The sequence below is a fragment of the Panicum virgatum genome, chromosome 9K (genome assembly GCF_016808335.1).
Source record: "Panicum virgatum strain AP13 chromosome 9K, P.virgatum_v5, whole genome shotgun sequence".
NCBI lineage: Eukaryota > Viridiplantae > Streptophyta > Magnoliopsida > Poales > Poaceae > Panicum > Panicum virgatum.
Window position 1 is genome coordinate 68,291,758 of NC_053144.1, and position 24,215 is coordinate 68,315,972.

Here is a 24,215-nt window from a genome sequence, read left to right on the forward strand (position 1 = left end):
TGTTGGCCTCACAGCTCTGAAGCTGGAAACGAGAACGAGAGAGGGCCATATTCAGCTGTTGATCATCCTTTCATCAACATGAATCACAAGATACAGTAACAAAACGAAGGCGTGATTTACTGAATTTTTTTTACAGTGCCAGCTGAATACGCCATCCTCTGCAATCTGGATGGGCACGAGAACATCAGAAACTTCGGAATGATTTATGCTGCTCCAACGAAGAAAGCTGCCTCGTAGAAACAATAATAGAACTCACATCCATACCCCCAAATAATCATATAACTACAGCAGCCACCAGCCAGTGCTTCAATATGACACAAAAATGATGTTACAAATTGCCTGTAAAGCCCGCTCAAACTTCAAAAGATCATGCCACAGTTTTCCTGTCACAACCTATAATACACAGTATCGAAATTGCCTCTTGTATGATTTTATCTAAACCATATAAATTTATCTTGCATAAGACAGATTCCTTCTGGTAACAGGAGCTTAGATTATCTTAAGATAGAATGAAGATGACCGCATCATGCAGAATAATTTGAAGTATGTTTAGACAGACCAGGTTCATGATCAAAATTGCATGTGCCTGTCACCTCTGACAAAACGAAGACATCTAAAAGGGCAGTTAATCTACATAGCTGTACAGTAAGAATGAGTGAGTGCGTGGTAGACCAGGGATCTCATCAAGTGATAAAAAGATGACATTGTAATGAGAAAAAAAAAGTCTGTATTGATCTTGAGTTTTTTCTTCAGGATTGATACAGATCCCAGTCCAGGTCAGGTTGTGAAAAGACTTCATAATCTGTAGGACCATCTACAAAGCTATTAACTGTCTGCATCCCTTCTAACAAAGATGGCTGGAAGCGATCACTTCTAGAAGGCAGCAGCTTATAAAACACTAACATCCCAAGAGTACATATAGCCTGCAGCTTCATGGAATCGCCCTGAACAGCAAAGAATAGCAGCATTGCTGAAAGGAAGAAGATCACACAGAATTGCATGATGCACAGCACTCTGTCCATCAGCTTCCCATCATTGCCTGCAGGAAATCCTCTAACTCTGTACACAAACAAGAAATTGTACTTGTCCACAAGATATCGGTAGCCAAAGTATGCTGCACCCACAGGAACCACGAGCGGAGCAAACAGGGAGTAGATCATTGTGAGTGCAAATATTGTAATGTCAAAAGCATAGTACTGCGCAAAGTCAAATTTCTGCTTTGGCATGTGGAAGCTCCTGTTTAGTGGGTACAGGGAAAGATCATGCCCTTCAATATTATCCAGAAGGCCACTATCTTCTCTCTCGGGCATTAGAGGAGCTGTCAAATTATTAGTTTCTTCACCATTTTGCATCGTTGGGTAGTCCTCATTTTCTTCAGGAACCAACTGGACCATGTCATTCTTTCTAAATTTCTTCATTATATGTTTTATCCAAGGAATTGGTGCCAACAGATCAAATGATATTCCCAGAAAAGTACATGTGATCAAGAACGCCAGGGAAGAAAGTGATGATCTTGATAAAAAGGATGGGCTTAAGTAGCGTTCGATCTGCTTGCAATCTGGACGATCCAAGTAACAACGCCCCATGCTGAGTATCCAACTTTCAAGTGATGATTCCACCAGTGCACGCAACAGGATAAGATTGACCAGGAAGAAGCAAACCATCTTAAGCAATGCAGCCCTCTGCTCCCCTGACACCGTCAGATGGCACTCAAACTTGGAAAAATACGACAACACAGATGGGATGATGATATACATGCTCACAAAGATGAGAACATTGGGAAGAAACTGAAAGATTATGGTCCAGAACCAGCTTGAGCCTTCAAGCCAGGCAAGCCATGATTTGGCATGATCCATAGCTTCCACATTGATGATCCGTGCCGCGCTTTGCATCCCGCTGATGACTGCCAAGGGTGAACTGAAGAACAATAGCATTAAAAGAAGGCAGGTGTTAACCGCAACCCTCCTCAACCTCGAAGATGTCTTGCTAAGACCTAGATGATTCCAGTAAATATCTGATGCCGGTGGTGCTCTCTCCACCTTCCATCGACTTCTCTCAAGCTGGAGCTCTATCACCGGGAAAAACCTGCCGATCGGGGTCTTCTTCCTCTCCATCTTGAAATCCCTTACAGCCTTGTTTGCGGTGTATACATCCTTAAAAACCACAAAAGCTACGCCCGCGCCTGGCGCACACCCTTCTTTATAATCTGATAGCTTGCTTCCAAGCACAAGTTTCTTAGTCTGCAACTTCCTCAGCCAATGCTCTTCAGTAAAACCTAACCCCTTCACTGCCATCGCCCACACCTCTTTGCACTTTCTCACAAACCGATGCTCCTCTGATTGAGCTGCTTCGTCGTGTGAAAAGTCATCAAACAGGTCACGGGCGCCCAACCTTGCCTCTAGCCATGAGATCTTGTTGCGGACCTTCCCCAATTCCTGGACGAGATACTCCAACGTGCAGAGATCAAATGGCACGATAACACGGTAGACCTTGCCAGGGTATTTGTGCTCGAAGTAGTCCTTGAGCGGGGTCTTGTCTGCAGCCAGCGTCTTGGGAGTGCCCTGGATCATTATGGTGAAGACGGCCACGGAGCTGGAATTGGGGTCGCTGGGGTTGCCGTTGCCGTCGCGGAAGCGTGTGATGCGGAGCGCGTCCTCCATGCGGGAGATGCCGAGGTGGGCGATGGCGACGACAGCGGCGGTGAGGAGGAGGTGGAGCCAGAGGAGCGGTGACGACTTGGGGATGTGCGAGATGGTCGTGGCGGCGAACTGGTCGATGATGGCGGCGTCCCCCGCGAGGAGATTGAGCGGTAGGGCCGCCGCGACGGCCGCGGCGGCGACGGCGGCGAGGATGAGGAAGGAGGCGCGCTCGAAGAGGAGGAACTGGGCGGCGTCGGCGCCGCAGTGGAGCGCGATCTGCGGCGCGGTGGCGTGGTAGACGGCGAGGAGCTTGGCGGCGAGCGCGGAGGGCCCCGGGATGCGGCGGTGGTCGAAGCGGAGCTTGACGAGGAGGAACAGCAGGACGCAGGAGGTGGCCCCCACGGCGGAGATGTTGATGAGGTACTGGATGCTGCCGTACCACGCCTCCGGGTCCCCGCCGCCGCCGGCGTCCGGCGGCCGCGCGGCCGGTCCCATCGGGGGCGACGTCGGGGTGCGGCAAACCCTAGATTCCGGTGGAGGCGGTGTCCGACAGCGAACTATTCCGCCGCCGATGAGATGCGTCGCCGCGGCTCGTGGTCCTCCTGGTCGTGGGGGGTGCGTGCGGAACGGGTGGCGGATCCGGTCCGGGTGGCTAGATCACGGGAGGGGGGCGGTGAACGAGCCGTGTCGCCAACTCGCCATGCGCGGCCCGCCGAGGTGCGTGACGCTGAAGGTGGGGACAAGAGGTGGAGAATTATTTCCTCGAAGAATTTTTTTTATAGCATATGCCGCGGGAAGTAGAGGATTCCTCGGTTAAGGAAAGCTTGCTCGAGAGTGATTTGGACATAATTTGCATCCAGAACCGGTCAAATCAATTTTACTAGTCCTCTCGTTCCAAATTGTATTTTAACTTTTCCAAATATATATTTTTTTACTACGAATCTATATATAATATATATTAAATTTTAAAAAATCGAAACGGAATAAATAGCTTCAAGCAAAAGATGAAATCAGTTCCGCAGCACTATATGAGCTATTTTTGCATACCATTCAAATTACAATATTTATTTGCTGTACTTCAAAATCAGGAAATTATTATATTACAGAAGGACGAGAAAGAAACAGGCGGTTGTAGAAGTACCTACAAAACTTCATGGAAGCTAGATAGGACCTTAGTTTTGTTTAGTTCCGATCATAGACAAGTTACTAAATTATTTTTTTTAATGTAATGATGGTTCTCCAGAAATGTTCACCTGTAAATCTTGCTATATCACATAATATGCGTGTTAAAATCGTAAGGACATTGTTCGTTACCAATAATACATTTTACGTTTTTTTTAATATTACTGTAGCAGATTACACAAAAGACAGGGTGAAAGAAGGTGCTTTTTGACAATTATCGAAAATAATTTAGTATTGATGATAGAATTAGTAATTTGCTAGAGCACGTCTCATTACTAAAAAGACATGTTTTGGACATCGGGAAGAGAAATAATCAATCTGCCGTAGATGTTCTAAGCACCGCCTCTCGCACCATGCCGCACCGGCTAAGGCGTCGGCACCATCTAGGTACGGCGCCGGTGCGGCCTGCACCATGCAGGCGGACGATGGCCGGAGCCACCATTTTGCCGTCGTGATAGCTCAATGCAACCTCCGCACATTCGTGTAGCCAATGTTGTATCTACTGGAGGAAGATCCTAAGGAGTACTTCAGAGTACAGTTGAATTATTAATGTGTGGCTGCAGCTCCACGCGTTAGTGACCATGTACTTCAAAGTACATTCGTCGATTACATGGCCCGGGCTCCGCTGAGAGTCCCGGCTTCTGCCGAGAGTCGAGCACGAGGCTCCAAGCTTGACGACGACGGCAGTGTACCCGGTTACGTAGAAAAAAGAGCGATACCAGATTTTCACAAGCCCGTCCCGTTTGCAGCGTGAATTGTTTTCTCGAGAGCCAAAACAAACATGATTTAACAAATTAAAGTCGGTTACCGCTGATAACGTTACAAAAACCGAAACCAAACACCACCTAATTATCATACCATTCTCCTTACTATTTTATACTGTATAATCTCGTTGACCCTGGTAGGCCAATGCATAATCGAAATAGATATATGATAACTTTAGTCGAAGTAGAGGAAGTACGAATCTAAAAAGTCAAAACGGTCTATATTTTTTTAAAGAGAAGTATCACTTTAGCCCATTGCACTGTCCCGCGTTGATAGTAGTTAGTTCTTCCATGCTCCTTTTAAGGAAAATAATAATAATATTTTCCAAGTGGCGCCCAAAGCCAATTATTAGAAGGGTTGGAAAAGAAAGCCCGTCTTGGAACCTGGAAGCTTATCCAAACTCGTCCCGAGGAGAAAAAGCCCAAGAAATGTCCGAAAACACCCCGACCCACAGGGCCGAATCCTCCTCCCCTGAAAAAAATCATCCGCGACGGCAGAAGGCGACGCACACAGCGGCAGCGCACGCACGCTAGACTTGAGGCTCCAAGCGAGCGCAGCCAAAGGGAAATAATGGCCACGGCGACGGCCCTCTCCCTCGGCGGCGGCGGCCGCGGCGGCTGTGGCGGTACTCCCCTCCTCCGCGGGTACACGGCCGCGGCGGCGGGGCGGTGCTGCGCGTTCCCCCGCTCGCGGTGGAGGCCGCCGCGCCTGGCGGCCTCCCGCGCGGACGACTCCTCGCCGGCGCCGTTCGAGATGACTGTGGAGGGCGCGCTGAAGCTGCTCGGCGTCGCCGAGGGCGCGTCGTTCGAAGAAATCCTGCGCGCCAAGAACGCCGTCCTCGCCTCCTGCAAGGACGACCAGGACGCCGTCGCCCAGGTCCCCGAGACTACTTCTCCTCCACTCTTTATTATTATTCCATTCGCGTCCGCCTTTTGTTGTGCTCAGCCGCTCGGGGGAAATAAGGGTATTCTTTATTGGGTCCTTGGTACCACCGATTGAAGTTGCCAATTTAGTACTAGGAGACGCCTGGATCAATCGGGAATGTGTGAAGCGATGTGGATTGTTGTGATATATCCTTGCGCCATTCAAATGCAGAATCAAAATTTGTATATGAACACAATTGCTTGTAAAGTCTGGGAAAGCGTGATTACTTTATCTAGCTCGTTGAGTTGGTGATGGACTGGCTTTTCATGGGTTCATGCAATTTTGATGGCTGATTCATCACGCGTGGTCTCTAAAAAGTGGTATTGGCCTTTGTATATTTATGGTGGAGATCATCATATACTATGTATTGCCTTATTTTTGAGGTAGTAGCCTGTGTCGTAGGAATGAAGGATTCTAAATTTTTCATAACTTTGTTTTCGCATGTTCTAGTGCTCGATTTTTTATGCAACTTACTGCTATTTTATGACGTTTATAGCCTTTCTTATTCCAATGAACTAGGTCTATTTCCTTCTTGTTTTCTTCTGCAAGGCATCTTCTTGATAAGTACAGTTGCTTGTGGCTGTTTGTCAGATCCTTGCCTAATTTCTAAACTGTCTATTTCAAGATAGTTTCACAAGTAGTTACGGCTGTTCCTCAAATGAACACAGAAACCCAATCTCATACGCTTCCCTGGTGTCATATTTGACTCCGAGTGCTTGTTTCATTTCAGGTGGAAGCTGCCTACGACATGTTGCTTATGCAGAGTTTATTGCAGCGGAGGGCTGGAAAGGTTGCTGATAACAGCATTCGCTATGCTGATGTTAAACCTGTAAAAAGTGCAGGAGCAGGGACAGTCCCGCTCCCACAGTGGATGCAGACAACAATGAAGAATGCTCCTATTACATTTGAGACTCCATCTTCGAGCAGCCTGGGCATCCAGTCATGTGTTTATGGTGCACTGATGGTTTTCACCTATGCTAGTGGAAGTCCTACATCTTTACCATCTGCATACACTAGCCCGGATGTGCCAGGTTTTATCCTAGCAACAGGATTTGGAGCGTCACTGTATTTCCTGGCAAAGAAAAATATGAACTTAGGTAAATTGATCCACCACTTTTACTCTGTAGTTATACTATCCTATGCTTTATGTTGATACATTTGGACATCTGTTCTTAGAATATATGCAGCAAAGTTTTTTAAGCCTGCACAATATGTATTGCGGAAGCACAGGAATGTTCTTCTAGAGTTGAACTTGCAATGATTCCATAATTCATATCTACAGCAACATTTTCATCACATTGTTCATCTTTTTTTGCAAAAAAAAAACAGTTATGCTCATGCTGGTGCAATATTACTCGACTGCTTGAGTGGCGTAAATTTGTGCATTGTTCATCATATATGAATTCTGTATTATCCTCTTGCTTTTTGAATCTATGTTGCCATGGTAGTTTTCTCACAAACTAATAATTGCCCATGAATCATTTGATTTATCAGAGTCATTTTTATTCCTGAGCATAGTAACAGAACCCATAGATTTCACCACGGCACTACTCATATACTACTAAGAAAGTTGCCTTAATCCTTGTTCGCTATAGGGATGATTGAAGCATAGATTGCTTGCATTAGATTATACTGGACAAAATCTATTTCTGTCATAATCCAATGCTAGTGTCTCATGCAGTGCCAGCCTTTTTGGATAAGGTGTGTGTGTTTCCCAAGATATACTTGGGTAGCCAAGTCAAACATGCTCCCAAGATATACTTGGGTAGCCAAGTCAAACATGCTGCATCATCCTTTTGTGTGGCCATTCTTCAGTCGTATCTCCCTGTAATCATTCTGCTGACCGAGCATTTCATGGGCTTTGGGTGACTGAGGTTTGGTTCAAAGAGTAATGGGGTACTGATTAAAAGAAAAGCTTAGCTAATCTTCAAGGTGGCACATAGTATTACACACGCGGCCACACACCCAACAATCCTGTCATTTTTGGGTTATAATCTATCGTGCATTTGTAAGATATGCACCAGATATCCTTTACAACTGTGCACCGTAGTCCTGTGGGTAAATAACTTGATCCTACTGCTATTTAATTTACTGTACTGTATGGAGTACCTTGATTTTGAACTGTGTGTGTAGAATGCTAGTGAGTGAGCATGTGAGTTGTGGCATAGAACTAGAAAAGCCCTACCTGCTTTTGTGCATATTATGACATGGCTTACCTATGGGAGGAAACCTTTACGTTATTGCTGCTCTTCTGCCAACCTTCATATATAGATTTAGCATGACATTAAGACCTTTTTTGGTCCTTTATCCAGGTAAGGCTGCATTGATCACCGTCGGGGGACTTGCAGCTGGTGCGACTGTTGGATCTGCTGTGGAGAATTTCCTGCAGGTTGATATCGTTCCATTTCTAGGCATCCACTCCCCCGCTGTCGTTGTCAGCGAATTTATTCTGTTCTCCCAATTGTTGGTATCGTTATTTGTTAGGTAGGATCTGAAATCAAGTTGTCGACCTAGCATGTAATTAACTGAAATGGATCATGTTCGAAGAGTCAGGAAAAATGCTTATTTTCCGCAGAAGTGGAAGCAGCTGTGTATAGCAAACAATATATTGACATCTTTTTCCATTACAAAAATCACCTGTATCTAGTTCTCTCAAGCTCAATCCCTGTGTTTCTGAAAGAAGATTGTATGGATTGCAATGTAAATTTGCATTTTTCTGACATCAAAGCAAAGCATCTAATCCTTTGGAATTTACTGTCACTGCTGAAAGTGATGAAGCCAAAGGTCCTGGATTCCTGGCTGAATATTTCAGTCATATGAGCAGATGGTTTGAATATGCTATCTTGCACTTCCATCAAGATTAGTTTATCAGGGTTGCAGTTCTCCGAGAATGGTTCCAGATTTCCCTCAAAATCAGATTGGATCCTGTTTCTAGCATCTATTTATGTTTGGGTTACTTTATATGATTCTTCGTACCTTTTGGGATAGTGATTAGACGTGAGACATGGATTGATAGCCATGATAGGAGATGGCGTTGGAGCCCATCCAGTCACATTAGACATGGATTGTTGTCAAATACGTGAGTTCCTCGAATATGTATCTGGGCTCATTTGAGTTTATTTAACATGCAGCAATAAGGTGCACAATGCATATAAACAGCTAAGAACATGTTTGTTTTAGCTTGCATACTGTGGATTGCGGCTGACAGATTGTTACAAACTTACAATCTGTACAAGTTCGAACAAACTACTACTATCTCACGGCGCTTGCATGTTATTTCAATTCAATCCAAATGCCGCAAGCTAAAACGCCTAAGCCAGAAAGCCTGGCTGTCCCGTGAGCAATGCCTGATCCAGTGATACCTTTACACTCGTGCCAACCTGCCCCTGACCTTCAGGCTCACAAAATCAGTGTCGCTGTGTTATGTTCCTTACATGTCAAATCGCTGATGCTGCTAGCTGTCTGAGAAAAATCACGAACCGGATCAATCTATGAATGGCCCAGCCACGCGTCCAGGCCTTCATTAAAAAAAAATGGCGCGAAAAAGCAAACCTTGCAGCTCAGTACCTACCTTGTTGAGAGCAACATGCTGCTACAACACATCATCAAAAGTTTGGATCCGAACTAGTCAAATCATGAGCCCAAAACATTATCTTGAGCAGTAATGGTGCCGCCTTCATATCAACACGAAAAAAGTGGGATATGATGGACTATTAGGGAAAACATGTTTTGGACAATTTAGAACCACCTGTTCTCTCATGGATGATGAAGAGAAAAGGGATAAGAATAAAGAGAAGGCCAAAAGGAAAAGAAAAGGAAAAGGAAGGATTTGCGTTGCTACGAAATAATCTAATTTTTATACCTCGCTATTAGTACACTAATTACCAGGCGGAGTCTAGACAGTAGTTTCGTGAAGGGCACCACAGCAGGTGTTACACTACACTTGATTGCAGAGCAGTTTTCATCTCCTGCAGATCTGCGTTCTGCTTTCTTGCCATATAGCGTCTTCAATAGGTGCTGTTCAGCTGTGCCGGAGCTGAGAAAGGTGCAAGGGATTTTGCAGGAAGGGTAACACTGCCCCCTCGGAGAGAAACCGAGGGGCTTTTGCTCCAGCTAGCTTTACTTATGGCATTTGAGTCGAGGAATACCACAATGACAGTTATATCATCGTGGAAATGCCGCCTCACCCCGCGGTCGATTTTCTTGAGGTCTGAATATCTCATCTCCCTCTTCTTCGCTGCTTTTTGCATCGCGACTTTCACTAGCCTTCGAGCAATTCCCTGGTGGAAGGAGATAACATATTAGAAAGTAGGAAGCAAACAATATCAAGCCAAGAGATGCATGAATTCAACAAAGAAAAAGGTAGCAGTCCAGAGCTTTACTATGTTTAATGAAAGCAACTTGCGCTATGTTGTTTGGAATACAATTCGAGTTCAGAGGAAGTGAACAAAAGATACTCCAAACGAACAAAATAGGCATCCAGGAGAAACAACCAATGATGCGTGGGTCCATTTCACATGGGTATAACTAATAAATCGATGAATGATACATTTAATAGTGGTGAAGAATTAAGCGCTGTCCAATGCTTTAAGCTCTGCAATCAGAATCATGTAATATCTTATATCGCCCTAAGTTGTGAGTTACGTCCAGATTTTAGATGTATATTGTATACTGACACTTAAAAAAACCACCACCAGTTCAGCTTGATTCAAACTATTACAGTATTTGAAGAGCCTCATACCATATATTGGACCTAATGCACAAAAAATAATACATTCATTTTAAGAGAGAAATCGCTATCCAATAAAAGCAGAACATAATTCAACATCTGCTTATCTAATGCCCATTAAATGGAACAATATTGACAAATTTTATTCCAACCCATGGCAATTGTAGAAGGTGAGAAGAAAACATACGTTGCGGGGACTATTTTGGACAAGTTCGACTGCTTCCTGATTGCTAAGGTGCTCCCATAGCCCGTCAGAAGCAAATATAGCAAACTGATCACTGGACTGTATTCGGTGTTCAGTAATTTGAGGATCAGAACTAAGAATTGGCCTCTGGAAGGTTTCTCGAAGCCGAAACTTGCTATGAAGAGGTTCTCTGTTATACTCCGGTCTCTTTAAATATACATCTCCAATAGATCTTGAGATCTGCACATATGACCTTGCCTCATCAGCAATAGCATGGATAAAGCATGTTGACAAGGATCCAAAGCACTGACAGCGTTGAATTAGCTTCATGGTTATGTGAATGAAGAAATTAAATATTAATCAATAGCAACACTGAATACATCATTTTCTCCTGTACATGGTTGGTGCGCTAACCTTTCATTAAAGTGAAATCATGAATAGGAGGACAAGTTGTATCAGTGCAAGTAACATAGTATATTGGTCCAAGGGTTACATCTTACCATCCACTTTTATTTTGAGTTATATGGCAAGTATGTTATATGGTTATTGACAGCTGATAATGGACATTCTGATGACACAACTATAAAGAACACAGATAACTTTAGCTATAGGAATGAGACCATACCTAATACCTAACTTATGAGAAATAATGCAAATACAAAAGTAATTACCCATGCCCCACATGCAGAAAGTGGGGCTATGATGAGAACAACGGATGATGTCAAAAGTTCGAACACTTTCAAAGACTAATTAGCTAGACGAGTCTACCGATAAAGTGAGAAATTAGCAACCTGAGTATAGATTTTTGTCTACCTGGATGAGACCCTTCACACGCCAAACATTGTGTTTTAGAACCACAATTTGTGGATCATCGGGATGTGTTAACCGTAGCTCTTGTCTAACTTCCTCGTTGCACGCATTGTGCTCCGACGACAACTGCATGGCCACAACCTCTCCAGTGGCCTTAACAAGTCTTCCAAGAACTGCACGCGAGTCACCGAGGTTCGCGACATAGAGAGTCCCAGAACAGATTACTCCCACTAGGCAACAAGAGCCTACTGATGCAATCTGAGGCTTCAAAGACCATTCCCTGCTGACTAGAGAAAGAAAGCCTTCCTCAGTTGCTTGGAAAGCTTTCCGGATCACATCCACTGAGATGCACTTGTGCTCAGTTGCAAATTCTGGAAAAAGAAATAATTTTAATGCATCGAACAGATAAAGAAATAAGTAATGTAACACACTTAAGACAGTAATCAGAAAGGAGCCTGGTAATAAAATAAAATGGTGTCCTTTTTTTTTCTTCAGGAGAACCTGAACAACAATTCCCAGCTGCCATCCCATATCCCATCATGCTATGCAAGTTTACCAATCAGATCTACTGAACTAATGATAATTTCTGTTCTGAAAGCAATAAGTACCAATGCCCCTTTTGGGACATACAGTCAGCATGGTCATAATGCTAGCAGTCATAGAAAACGCAACCCATAATCAAAGAAATGCAGCAGAAGTTAGGATTTGATCATTGCATCATCAGCACAGCGGTGTCTCTAAAACTAAGAAAAGGAAATCAGCAGCAGCGACTTTCACAAATAGAGTCCTTACTCCTGAGATGGTTGAAGAGGTGGTCATTGATGAACCGGGCCGTCTCCGGGCCGCCATGGCCATCATAGACGCCGACGAAGGTGCCCTGCGGACCGGGCTCAGCCAAGGAGAGCGATCCGGATTCCACCTGACTCTGGTCCTCAAGCAGCTGGTTGGCCTGCACCACGGCCATGGAGAACTCCCCGGTGGCGAGCTGGCCAGCGTCCTTGTACCAGAGGAGACCTTCCTGCCGGCCAGCCGCGTCGGAGCCCTTGCCCCGGTGCCCGTCCCGAGATCGCGGGCCCCAGCAGGAGCTGAAGTAATCCATCACCGACGGCCAGCATCCCTCATCTCATCGCCCTCTCCTCCACCCAGCTCGCTCTTATCTCCACCGTCCTTTCAGTCTCTTCCTCCCCTGTGCAACCGAAACAACGGACGCAATCAAAGCGAGTTAAAGGTCAATAATTTTTATGCGCGTCAGCTGGTGGATTGTAAGCAAGGATCAAGAAGTTGCATCCAACTCGATATCTCGTAATATGCATCAAGCGTCGTCCAGTGTACGCAACAAAAGACAGATCAAGAAGCAACAATTGAAACTTACCAATCGGAGCTAAGAGTACGCGACGGACAGTTTGGCAATGGTGGACGTATGAGGTGGGAGAAGAAAGGGGTCTCACCTTTTCCCAGAGAACTCCCTGTCGAGTTCGTGCTTGGATTCCTGGAATCCACCGAGCAGGTGCCTCAGATCTGGAGAGCAATCAAAGCCCGGGCACACGAACAGCAAGGATTGGTTGGACTGGCGGCAGCTCTCCGGGATCAAAGAGAATCGAGCAGGAAGCTGGATAAAAAATTCTCCTTCCGCCCCCCTTGAGCTCTCTTTTAGTCTCTTCCGGCAGGCAGCTCTGCCCAATCTATCCCGAAGACCCGACGGAAGAAACAACTCGGAGCCTCAGAGGTCTCTCCTGTCTATGGGACAGTTTAGTTCCAAAAAAAATTTTGGGTGAAATTTTTTGGACAACGTTTGACCATTAATTAAAAGTATTAAATATAGATTAATTATAAAACTAATTATATGGATAGACGGAAAATCACGAGACGAATCTATTAAGACTAATTAATTCGTCAATAGAGGTTGGTTACTGTAGCACGACATTGTCCAATAAGACTTAAAAGATTCGTCTCGCAATTTCACGCGGGGTTGTAGAATGAGTTTTGTCAATTATTCACATTTAATACTCGTAGTTAAAAGTCAAACATTGTTAGTTACTGTAGCACTAAGGAAATTTTGGAAACTAAACGGCCTCTATGATGAGAGGAACTAGTACGCACCCAGGTGAGCACAAGCGCAAATCAAAGGCCCGGCGCTGAGAGCGGGCGAGAGGGGCGACCGCCCCGGGCCCATCAGGGGCCCAAAATCCAGATATAGCATGTATGTGTACATAAGTATAATATAATTGCAACATTACACATATAAATAAGAGCATGACTAATAATTTAGAGCTGCGAACTATTTATTGTTATTGGAGGAAAGGTAGGATGCGTGTAATGTAGACGATACATTACATTGAGCCCCTAGGGCGGTATATATAGAGTACATGGTTTGGAGGGCAAGTAGCCTCTCCTAGAGATAAGGAAGGTTATCCCGGGATTACAATCAATCCTAAACTAACCACATCCGGAGTTGCCTAATATACTCTAACATCCCCCCGCAATCGTAGCGGTAGCAACACGAATGGTCAGACTGGAGAACAATGGAGGCGTATCCCCCTGCAGTCGGAACGCCGATGCGAAAATTTTGACTGGAGACTCATGCAGATGATAGCCCTTTAGTGCCATAGTAGCCGAAGTCGAGGTGGACGTGGTTGAAGCCGTGGAGGGGGCGTGGGTCGAAGCGTCGTCGAGGTGCTCGAGTCCACAAACTCAGCAGCTTCTTGCCGAAGACAGCAGCAGGGGTGCGGCAGTTTGCGACTTAGGTCACGCTCAGGACAGGGGTGGCGACGGCGCAGGTTACAGCAAGTGTCGCGCTCAGATCAAGGGTGGCAACGACATCTTCCTTCAAGAATATCGGCGGCGATGTCCGCGCGAGAACGGCTGGAGGCAAGGAGGCGGATCGAGAGTCAGCTTGACGAAGACCGGCGGCGAGTGGCGCCAGCGCCTGAAAAGGCGACGACACCGGTAGGGTGGCTTGATCACGAACGTCGTCGCTGCAGCCTGGAAGGGCGCAGCAACAACCTCGTCCTTCGGGGGTGTCGACGAACGACAGAGCGCGACACAAACCGATCTTAGATCGGAAAAAGAAAAACACAGCAGATGCAACAGCAAAAATTGCTCGCGGGTACAATCTCGGATGCACCTGGTGCGGCCCGAGCGGTGTCTTCCTCCAGCGACACGGTGGGCTGGCCCCTCACTGGCCCCCGCGCGGCCTTGTGCGCATGGCAGCAGTGGCGGCGCTGAAGGTGGGAGGGGACCACAGCCCAGTACGCGGAGGAAATCACCAGCGATGGAGGGTGGGAGGGGCGGGGCCCTGCGTAGCTGCGGCCCGGCATCGATGGCGACCAGCGGTGCAGCCCCAATGGCGCGATGGCCTAGCGGCCCCTCCTCCGTAGCCGCGCACTCGCGCTAGGGCAGCGGTGCTGCGGCGCTGGTAGAAGGGCGCCTAGCCTGTGGCGCGGGGGGGGGGGGGGGGCAGATGTAGATCGACGGCGCGAAGACGAGGCATGCCCGGCGGGATCGAATCGGCCATGGGATGAGGTAGGCGGTATCTGCTGCTGCTCGCTGGACCACGACGGCGCGGCGAATCGGAAGGATCGGCCGCGAATCCTGCGAGGGCGCTGCCCCCGGCGGAGATCGATCTCCCCGGGGGCGGCGCGACGGTGGCTGCGGAAGCGGAAGCCTATGTCGAAATCCTAACTCGTGATACCATGGAGGAAAGGCAGGATGCGTGTAATGTGGTCGATATATTGCATTGAGCCCCTAGGGCGGTATATATAGAGTACATGGCTTGGAGGGCAAGTAGTCTCTCCTAGAGATAAGGAAGGTTATCCCGGGATTACAATCAATCCTAAACTAACTATATCCGGAGTTGCCAAATATACTCTAACAGTTATATTATCATAATCCAATCTAATAGCTAGTCTATATGATAGTTTGTTGTATACCATTAATAATTGATTCTAATCTTTCTACTCTCATTTTCAAACTAAATTTATTGTAGTCTGTGTTATAGCCCGCTGAGTGCATGATGTAAATTTGTTCCACTTCTCTTTTCTCTCCCCTTCTCTCCTTTCCAACTCAACATAAATATGATACGATATTTCATTTAGCCCACCTAAATTAGCTTATAATATTTACTCTAAATGAAATGACCCGTCACCAAAGTTTCTCGCGACTGGTGTCTCCCCACGACTGCGCATGCGCCACGCTATGCCATCTCATCGTTCCTTGTGATGCAATTTCCTAACATTGATTAACAGCCACACTGGATGAGATTGCACAATCTACATCCACACGACCACACTAGAGGCTCCACACCTCTACTCCTCCACAAGAACGATGCCGACATCGTCGCTACGACTTCACGACTGTGTTGTGCCTGACTTGTGCGTGACTCCCTCTAGCGTCTGCGTACTGGCGTTCTGTGAATCATGCTTTGCTAAGTAGCGTCACAACGACTCTCGAACCACTCGCATGCACTAGATTCCAAATTTCAATTGCTATTTAATTTTCTTTGAATTTTCAAGCTTCAAGAAGAATAGGAGTGATATTGATTTATATGTTAGTTAATGAATTTGCATATAGAGTTGCTAGAATATATTTTTACGGTAATACCATGTAATACTAATATGCATAATTTTCTTTACGTAAATCTATTTTGGATGCATCTGGCTTATTGGAAATATATATATAATTAAAAAATATTTTTACATATAATTATTATCGCTATTATTATTATCACTATTCTTTAGAGGGCCCCAACTCTAATTCCTGGCGCGCGCTAATGCACTAGTTTGTATGTGATGACTGGTAGTGGCGTAGGGTTCGGTCCCTTAAATCAGTTTCCACCCATTGGATTCACCCAACCTACAAGAAAAGAATATTATGTTTAAACTTTGATAGTAATGGCATTATTTTTTCATACACGTAATAACAGTCCTACAGGTAGGCCTCTTTTGGAGTGTGATATATGGATTTCATAGGAATATCACTGAAAGTAATTGAAATTTCCACATAACTCATGTAAAAAAAGGATTTCAAAGAAGGTCTTAGTCAGTAATTATTAGTCTTCCTAAGTTTGGTCACCCTTTTTTTTCTCTTGTCACATTTTACACACTACCGAGGTACAATGACTTGACAATGTATCTTGATGTACCAATGTGTATACGAGCAATAGGTCAAAGAGTTGCTTTCTCGTTATGATGATTGAGGATAATAAATTAAACCTAGATTTTCTCAGTTAAAAACAGTACACTTGAAGAGAAAAAAAAGAAAACAAGTACACTTGAAAAACTTCCTTAAGACAGCAGAAGAGTGGCTAGCTTCACCATTTTATCAAGCAAGGTGTGCGCAGAGGCTCTGGAACGGCTGGCTCGCTGCTGCAAAAGGGAGCGTAACCGATGGAGGCCTGGAGCTACGGTGACTCGAGCATGGTCACAGTGGAATTGAGAATGAATAGGAAGAGGCCAAACGACATGACAAGAGCGTGTACGCGATGTGGCGTGCTCTACCAATGTCACAACCCAAACTCGCTAAACATGCTTAACACTTAAACAACATCATCATGAGCATCATCAAGCATCATGGAGCATCATGTGCTTGTGTGGTTTGATTTAAATTCCATCTTGTGTATGTTTGAATATGTGTTTGTTAAGAAAGTTCAATTTTTGTTATGTAACTTGGCCTCCAAAGTTTTTATTTAAATACTATATTTCAATTTTTGATTTAAAAATATTTTTTCAGGATTATAAAACCTTTGATCCGAGCTACATAATTCTTGGAAAGTAGTAATTTTGTTCCTTTTTACTGCAAACAAACTACAAACATTTTTAGAGTGATTCTTGTTGGAAAATGTTGTCGATGATTTTATATTGCTCCAGTAAATATTTTGTGAATTTTTGACCTGGGAGCTCCTTGTTTTCAAACTTTAAACTTGACCCGATGTTTTATCATTTTCCCTTCGCCCAGGCCCACCTGACAGCCCCTCACCCAGCCTCCATCATGCCTCCTTGCTCGCCCGTTGGGCAGCAGGGGCGGGCGTCAAGGCGCCCCGCTGGCTGCTCGCCTCCCTCCTCCTCTTTAAAGCCGGCCAACTCTTTCCCCTTCAAACCCTTGCCCCATTTGGCCCCAACCTCCATTGCCGCCGCCACGTAGGAGCTCCGCCGCCACCGTCGATTCGTCGTCTCCGGTGAGCCATGGTTCAATTCCTCGCGAGGGGAGCCTCTCCTCCCTCTCCTCGAATGATTCCGGGCCCCACTCCGTCCTTTCTCCGCCCGTCGCTGTCGCGCCGCCTGTCCGCCGCCGCTTGCTGCCCCTCGGCCTCGGGGTGAGCCTCGCTGTCACCTGTACCACGTCTTCCGCGCGCTCCCCGAACCCGCCCGCCGGCGCTGGCGCCCGCCGTCGCCACGCCCCAGCCTGGTGCCTGGGCGCGCCCGCGCTGCGTTCAAGGCCTCGCGCCTTGCCTTGACCCGTCTTGGATGGGGCCGCCTGCCCGTGGGCCCCACCTGTCGGCCTCTGGGCTGGCCGGATGTGGATGGATCTATCGTTTTGCTACAATTTTGTGATGTGTTTTGTATGTCTGCAAATTTGTAAAATGTGTAGAAATTTGTATAGACCTTAAAAAATTATGGAACTTAGTAGCAGTGTTTTACATGTTACCTTGCTGTAGATTTATTTATGATTTAGTGTTGCAAAAGTGAGTTAAATGCTTAGTTATTTGTTGTACTCTTTTTATGCTTAAAATTGCTCTTTGCATGGTTTATTGGTGATACATCTCTTGTATAACGGTACATGTGCTCAATCCTGAACATGTGGCAAACACGTACTGGGACTATCGGATTTGACTTCACTTTATGTGATTGTATTGATCAAGCGACTCTAGATGTGGATTAACACATGACGTGTCAAGAGACGGACACGTGCTAGCTCTTATCTAAATGAATTGACCAATAATTTTACCTAAACTGAATGCAAACTGGACAGTTCTTATAACGGGTATCGGAGTCAGGTCGTTCCATAGAGTGAACCGGAATTTGCTTAGGGAAATGAGAGCGAAATAAAATTTAATTACTTGTATTAATATTTATTCTTCCGTAAAATTGGGCGGTTCTCGCACCCAATCCGGGCGAGCTGGTGCCGTTCCAATCCGCGTACCAAACCAGGCGACGCTCGCGTCGCGTGCGTTCCGAGTTTAGGCTAACCGCACCGCTGCGGTCTGCAAAGGACTCGGTAAACAGGGCTGGCTCACTTTTCAGAAGAGTTTACAGGTGCTGGAGAACGCGGACGCTGCCGCCGCATCGTCTGTATCACGCCCGGGAGCTAGAGAGCGGCGAGGTGGGTGGGGCCCGTGGCAGTGGAGAGAGAGAGTGTAGCGGGGGGGGGGGGGGGGGGCGAACGTTGGATATCCAGGTCTCCTGTAGCAATAGGAAGGATTGAGGTTCTGATACAGGTGCGCGGTGCGGGAGTCTCCCCTCTATATTTCCAGTTCAGGCCTGGATCCAGGTGCGCGGTGTGGATAGCCTTATCTAGGCAGCAGGCAGGCGCATGGTGACCCCATGGACCGCCACCATGGATTCTCTCTACAGCAGCTAGCTAGCTAGCTAGCACAAGGTGGGTTAATAGATCGCATTAAACAAGAAGCGAGCCATGCGATCAAGCAGCATGGCGCTCTTGTGTTCATCATGCGCTGGCCGTGATAAGGAGCCTCAGCCTACTACTTGTTGGTGTAGATCGTCGAGGAGTTGATTGATCGTGCACGCACGCACAGCCACGGGGATATAGAGTACGTAGATCGAGTATATAAGAGAGCAGCAGAGCACTGACGATCACTGCCTGCCGGCCGCTTCAACAAAAGAATAAGGAAGAAATAAGAACTCTGATTAAGTAGTAGAGAGTATTCCGTTTGCACTGGCAGGAAGTTGGCATACATCTTCCAGCCAGTAGATGCTAGTAGTTTTTCTAGCTTACTGGCGTACTACGTAACATTAGTTTAATTCGTCCTACGTCAGTGTGTGTGCGCCTCCTATACACCTAGCTAGTCAGTCAACTTTTACGCTGGCTCATGAGCGATCTGAAACCCACTTGCATCATTGCATGACCTCGGGCCCAAGCAGTCTGGTCTCGGCTTCGCTTCGTGGTGCATGAGTCCATCTTGGGACGCCCCTGGATGTCACCCTCCCTTCTTTGCTGCCTGGCGTTGTCAAGGATGATGTTATGATTCTCATCTTCTGGCACATCTAGAAAGCTCGGAACGCCAAAATTTTCAACCATCGGGACTCCTCTCCTGCTGAAGTTCTTCGCCACATCTCTGCTGATATTGATGCCTGTAGTTGTAGATATAGAAAGCTGGCCGTGGAGCTCCATGCTTGGCACGAATGGATTGTCACTGGCTAGACACCTCTCCCTACTCTTCCCGCTCTCCTCATGTATTCTCTTTGCTCGGGATGTCGAGCACTACTTGTAACCGGACTCACAAGTTTCCAATGAAATAGTAGGTGGGGATCCCCCGATGTATTTCAAAAAAAAAGATACGTGATCGAACCTAGCAACCTGGGTTGACCGCAACTCGTGGTAGTCTGACGATTAGATAAGCGGGCAAGGAAGGCGATGCATGTGTTCTTGATAAATGATAAGGGCAAGTCAACAGCTACCTAGCTAGGAGCTGAGCTAGCTGATGATCTACTGTCTACTTCCTTCGTCCCAAAATAAATGCAATCTTAGAATTGAGCAAGCAAACTAATACTATGTATAAAATTATCAAAATACTCTTTGTCTTTCGTAATAAATAGATGAGGTGTTAGTTGTCTTTTGCAAGAATATTTCAAAAACTGTATTGTCTTTTGTGGTACGTAAATTAAAGTTAGTATTTTTTGTAGGACAAATTTTAAACTTATATATTTATTTTGGGACGGAGGAAGTAGACCGTAGAGCCTCTTGCGAGTTTGCATGCCAGGGCAGCTGCGCGGAGCTTTGGAGACCGAGGCACTGCCCCTACAAGCTAAGTTCAAGTGCAAAAGATAATAGTACTCCGATTTTCTTTTTTTTTGAGAGATACGACAGGATCGGATACTCCATTTCTTTTTCGATTTGTTTCCATGCATTTTTAGCATCCTAGTCTGAAACTGGATACAGAGATGCGCACGCGACAAAACTGTCCCGCGGGCCAAATGTTCAGATGTGCGCAGCGATAGCTACCCTCCCTCACCAAATCTGCGCCCGTCGCTGCCACTGGCCGCCGCCGCCGCCCAGGCGTGGTTGGTAGGGGGGAGGGGGGGCGGCGCCGACGAGGTCGCCGGCGGCCGAGGTGGGGGAGAGAGGCGGCGGAGCTTTGGAATTCGGGTTTGGGGGGAGCCATGGCCCGACGAGCTTACAGGACAAGGGTGCGGCGACGGCAGGCCCGGCGGCGGCGGCGGTTTGTCCGGGCGGGGCGGGACAGGCGGTGGACGGCGGCGGCAGGCGCCGAGTCAGGGGTAGCTACCGCTGCGCGTAGCAAATCCGGACTCCCCGCGGTCTCTAATCCTATATATCGACACAGGAATTAAGGCCGCCATTTAGGAGCCAAATACATTTAATTTTTTTAAAAAAACGAAGATAGATACAGGAATCAGGGCCTATATATCGACACAGGAATCAGGGCCGCCGTTTACGAGTCAAGTACATTATTTTTTTAAAAAATTTAAAAAAAACGCAGATAGATAATACTAAGTAATACTAGGCATGTACAATGCACCAAGTAGATTCAGTGCACTTCTAATCTGCTATCAGCAGCAATTTGCTCGCTCCATTAGATTTTAGAGGGACAACAATCAAAGCGTGTGGCACGTACCTGCTGGCTGCGAGAATAAGAACAAGGGGACAAGCATGTGTTGTCCTGCCGCCGCTACGTGCCAAAAGTCAAATTATGAACCGACGAGGCTTTGGCCATAGATTTCAAGATCCTACCTACTCCCTCCGTCCTTAAATTTATATCATTATAAGGTTTGAAATTTGTTCTCAAATGTATGTCATTCTAGATTGAGAGTGAACCCAATCATCTTAATTGTGCATCGTTTTCGAATCTTTTCTAATAGAAAGATGTGCATGCAACTATGCAGGGGAGATGCATATGGAGGAGGTGCATGAAAAAAAGATATACTAATTTAATTAGCATATTCTCAATGTTTAATAATTAGGGGTAGGAGAGTCTTTTCTAAACAACCATAATCTATCATAAAAGAGTAAATTTCCCGTATGCCATTGGAAAATCGAGATGATCCCTTATGTGCCATTAGAAATTAGCTTATCCCTTCTATGCCATCATTTATAATTTTCCATCCCCTCCATGCCATTGCTGTTAAGTTTCCCTACCGAATCCGTTAAAGAGTATTGGGAAAAGACCAAAATACCCCTCCGTTACCTTATCCCCCGAGCGCCCATCCCCTCCCATCCCCGACGCCAATCCCGCCTGGATCCCCCTACCGCCGAGAGGGAGGAACGGCTCCGGCGTGGTGGTATGCCGGCGCTGCTGGGTTCCTAGGTAGCTAGCCGCGGCGGCGATGGAGGAGATGAGGCGCGGCGGCGGGCCGGTGGTTGCGGTGGCACTGTGGCTACTGGTCGGCGTCTCGTTGAGCGCCGGCGCGGCGGGGCTCAATGCCGATGGGACGCTGCTCATGTCCTTCAAGGCCGCGGTCACCGCGGACCCGCTGGGCGCTCTGGCCGGCTGGGGCTACGACGCCGCGGAGCCCTGCGCCTGGAACGGCGTCGTCTGCACCCGGCGCCGGCGCCGCCGCCGCCGTCGACGTCACCTCGGCCTCCGCCACCAACGCCGCCAGCGGCAACTCGACGGCGGCCACATGGAACGGCACCGCGGCGGCGGGCGGCCTCAACGCGTCTCCGGCGACGGCCACGGTGTCGCGGGTCATCAGCCTAGTGCTCCCCAACACGCGGCTCACGGGGGCGCTGCCGCTGGACCTCGGCCGCGTCGAGCACCTGCAGCACCTCGACCTCGCCGAGAACACCCTCAACGGGACCCTCCCGGCCGCGCTGCTCAACGCCCCCGAGCTCCGGGTGCTCTCGCCGCCTTGCCGCTCTCCCCGCCTTGCTGCTCTCCCCGGCCGCCCTGGCATCCGGCGGCTTCGCGTCCCCGGCAACCCGTGCTGGTGACGCGTCTGACGAGCAGGGCCGCCAGCCAGCGGTGCGGCGGCCGACGGGAGCGAGGGCCGCGCGCCCCTCTTGTGGGCGCTGAGGGCCTAGACGGGCTGCGCATGGCGGCCGCGCTGGCCACCTGACGGGCAGGGGCGAGGGCCGCGGCGGCTGGGCGGTGCGCGAGGGCGCCGAGGCGAGGGCCGTGGCGGCTGGGCGGTGCGCACGGGCGCAGAGGATGGAAGGGAGTTCGGCAGCAAGAGAGGTCACGGGGGCGGCAGGGGCAGGCGCAGGCCGACAGCGCTACCAAACCGGGTGCGGTCAGCGCGGCGCCCCGGCACGGTGCGGCAGGGCGTTCCTTTCCCCGTCGCCCCGGGAGAGGGGAAGGAGAGGTCGAGAGGAGGAAGGAGGGGTAAAAAAAAATCTGAACTTGAGCCAATTTGACGCTGTTAACGTGTCTTCTGACGGCAATGGCACGGAGGGGATGAAAAATTAAAAACGATGACATTGAATGGATGTGCTAATTTTTAATGGCACATAGTGGATGGATTATATTTTCCAGTGGCACACATGGAATTTACTCATCATAAAAACTCTAAAATGACATACATTTGAGGACGGAGGGAGTAACTAACTCCATGATCATCACTCATCATCACAATGGGCGTCAATAAACGGCCCCCTAATCAAAGTCCCCCATCCCACGCCAGCAAAATAAAGGCGCCACGTACATACACATACACACAGAGAGAGATCTCCGCAGTTGCTAGCTCCCTCGAACGAGCCACCCCCGGATCGTTCGTGCCTTCCAATTTCCAAACCCCCCAAGTCGGTCGCGGTCGCGGTCGCACTTCTCCCCTTTCACATCAATGGCTCGATGAACGGCGCCATGGAGGGAGGACGCCACATTTGACCGCCCCATTTAGATAAGCAGAGTCTAACCCCTGGGGCAGTGATCACCAGGTGCAGCGTCGCCTGGGCCGACAACGCTGGTCGATCTCCTTCGACCTTGACGCCGAGCCGCCCTGCCGGACTAATCTATTCGCCGCCGTTGACTGCCTGCTCCTTCCGGACGGCCGACCCCCGAATCCGGATGGACACGCAAGCGCGCGTCGGCTCTATCGGCCCCCACGCGCCTGCCGACGAATCATCCATCGCCTGAGCACGACCGGCTCGATCCCCTGCCGAGCGCCGGCTATCTTCCGGGGCCAGCCAGCTTGGGGATTGAAAAAGGGTCAGCGAGCTGAGCTCTCTCCCCTGCTGGTGTTGCAGGTTTGGCAGATGGATTGGTTGATCGACCGGTCCTGTCTGCCCGTCTGTGTCACATGATCAGGCAAATAGAGCCTGACAATAACAGCATACTCCCTCCGTCTCAGAATATAAGCATGTATTAACTTTTACTGATTATATTTGACCATTCATCTTATTTAAAAAATTTATGAAAATATAAAAACAATTATAATATACTTAAAATATATATGATGATAAAACATGTCATAATAAAATAAATAATATTTTTACAAATTTTTCGAAGAAGACGAATGGTCAAACGTAAATCGCGAAAGTCGATAAATACTTATATTTTGAGATGGAGAGAGTACTAGTTCGTATAGTGTATTGAAGGGAGCAGCCTGGGGGTGTCGAGTCGAGCCGAGCTGTACATGGCACGGCGCATTACGTAGCGGCGAGATTTGGTCGCGGCAGCCTCGTGACTGTGCAGGATAAGCTTGATAATTTCATGTCGTCGTTAATTGTGATATTTTTTTTAGAAAAAGCAAAGTTTCCGACCTCTGCAATCGCACACAGCCAATTTTTACATCAATCTCAGCTCCGAAGCTGATCACAAATAATAAGTAAAAATGTACACCAACTAAAGGAA

General features: G+C 47.6%; 3 protein-coding genes across 3 annotated transcripts; 1 reads left to right on the forward strand and 2 right to left on the reverse strand.

Moving 5' to 3' along the window:
• Positions 1 to 510: 510 nt before the first annotated feature.
• On the reverse strand, positions 511 to 3,385 carry LOC120647378 (CSC1-like protein At4g35870). The gene has a single exon (XM_039924158.1). It carries the CDS (start codon positions 3,132 to 3,134, stop codon positions 750 to 752), a length of 2,385 nt encoding a protein of 794 aa, XP_039780092.1. The 5' UTR covers positions 3,135 to 3,385; the 3' UTR covers positions 511 to 749.
• Positions 3,386 to 5,036: 1,651 nt separating this feature from the next.
• LOC120647380 (protein CHAPERONE-LIKE PROTEIN OF POR1, chloroplastic-like) lies at positions 5,037 to 8,260 on the forward strand. The gene is made up of 3 exons (XM_039924160.1): positions 5,037 to 5,462; positions 6,241 to 6,607; positions 7,823 to 8,260. Exons 1-3 carry the CDS (start codon positions 5,157 to 5,159, stop codon positions 7,996 to 7,998), a joined length of 849 nt encoding a protein of 282 aa, XP_039780094.1. The 5' UTR covers positions 5,037 to 5,156; the 3' UTR covers positions 7,999 to 8,260.
• Positions 8,261 to 9,135: 875 nt separating this feature from the next.
• On the reverse strand, positions 9,136 to 12,947 carry LOC120647379 (probable protein phosphatase 2C 28). The gene is made up of 5 exons (XM_039924159.1): positions 12,682 to 12,947; positions 12,026 to 12,419; positions 11,237 to 11,604; positions 10,427 to 10,663; positions 9,136 to 9,790 (listed from the first exon to the last, which is right to left on the reverse strand). Exons 2-5 carry the CDS (start codon positions 12,330 to 12,332, stop codon positions 9,518 to 9,520), a joined length of 1,185 nt encoding a protein of 394 aa, XP_039780093.1. The 5' UTR covers positions 12,333 to 12,419; positions 12,682 to 12,947; the 3' UTR covers positions 9,136 to 9,517.
• Positions 12,948 to 24,215: the final 11,268 nt, after the last annotated feature.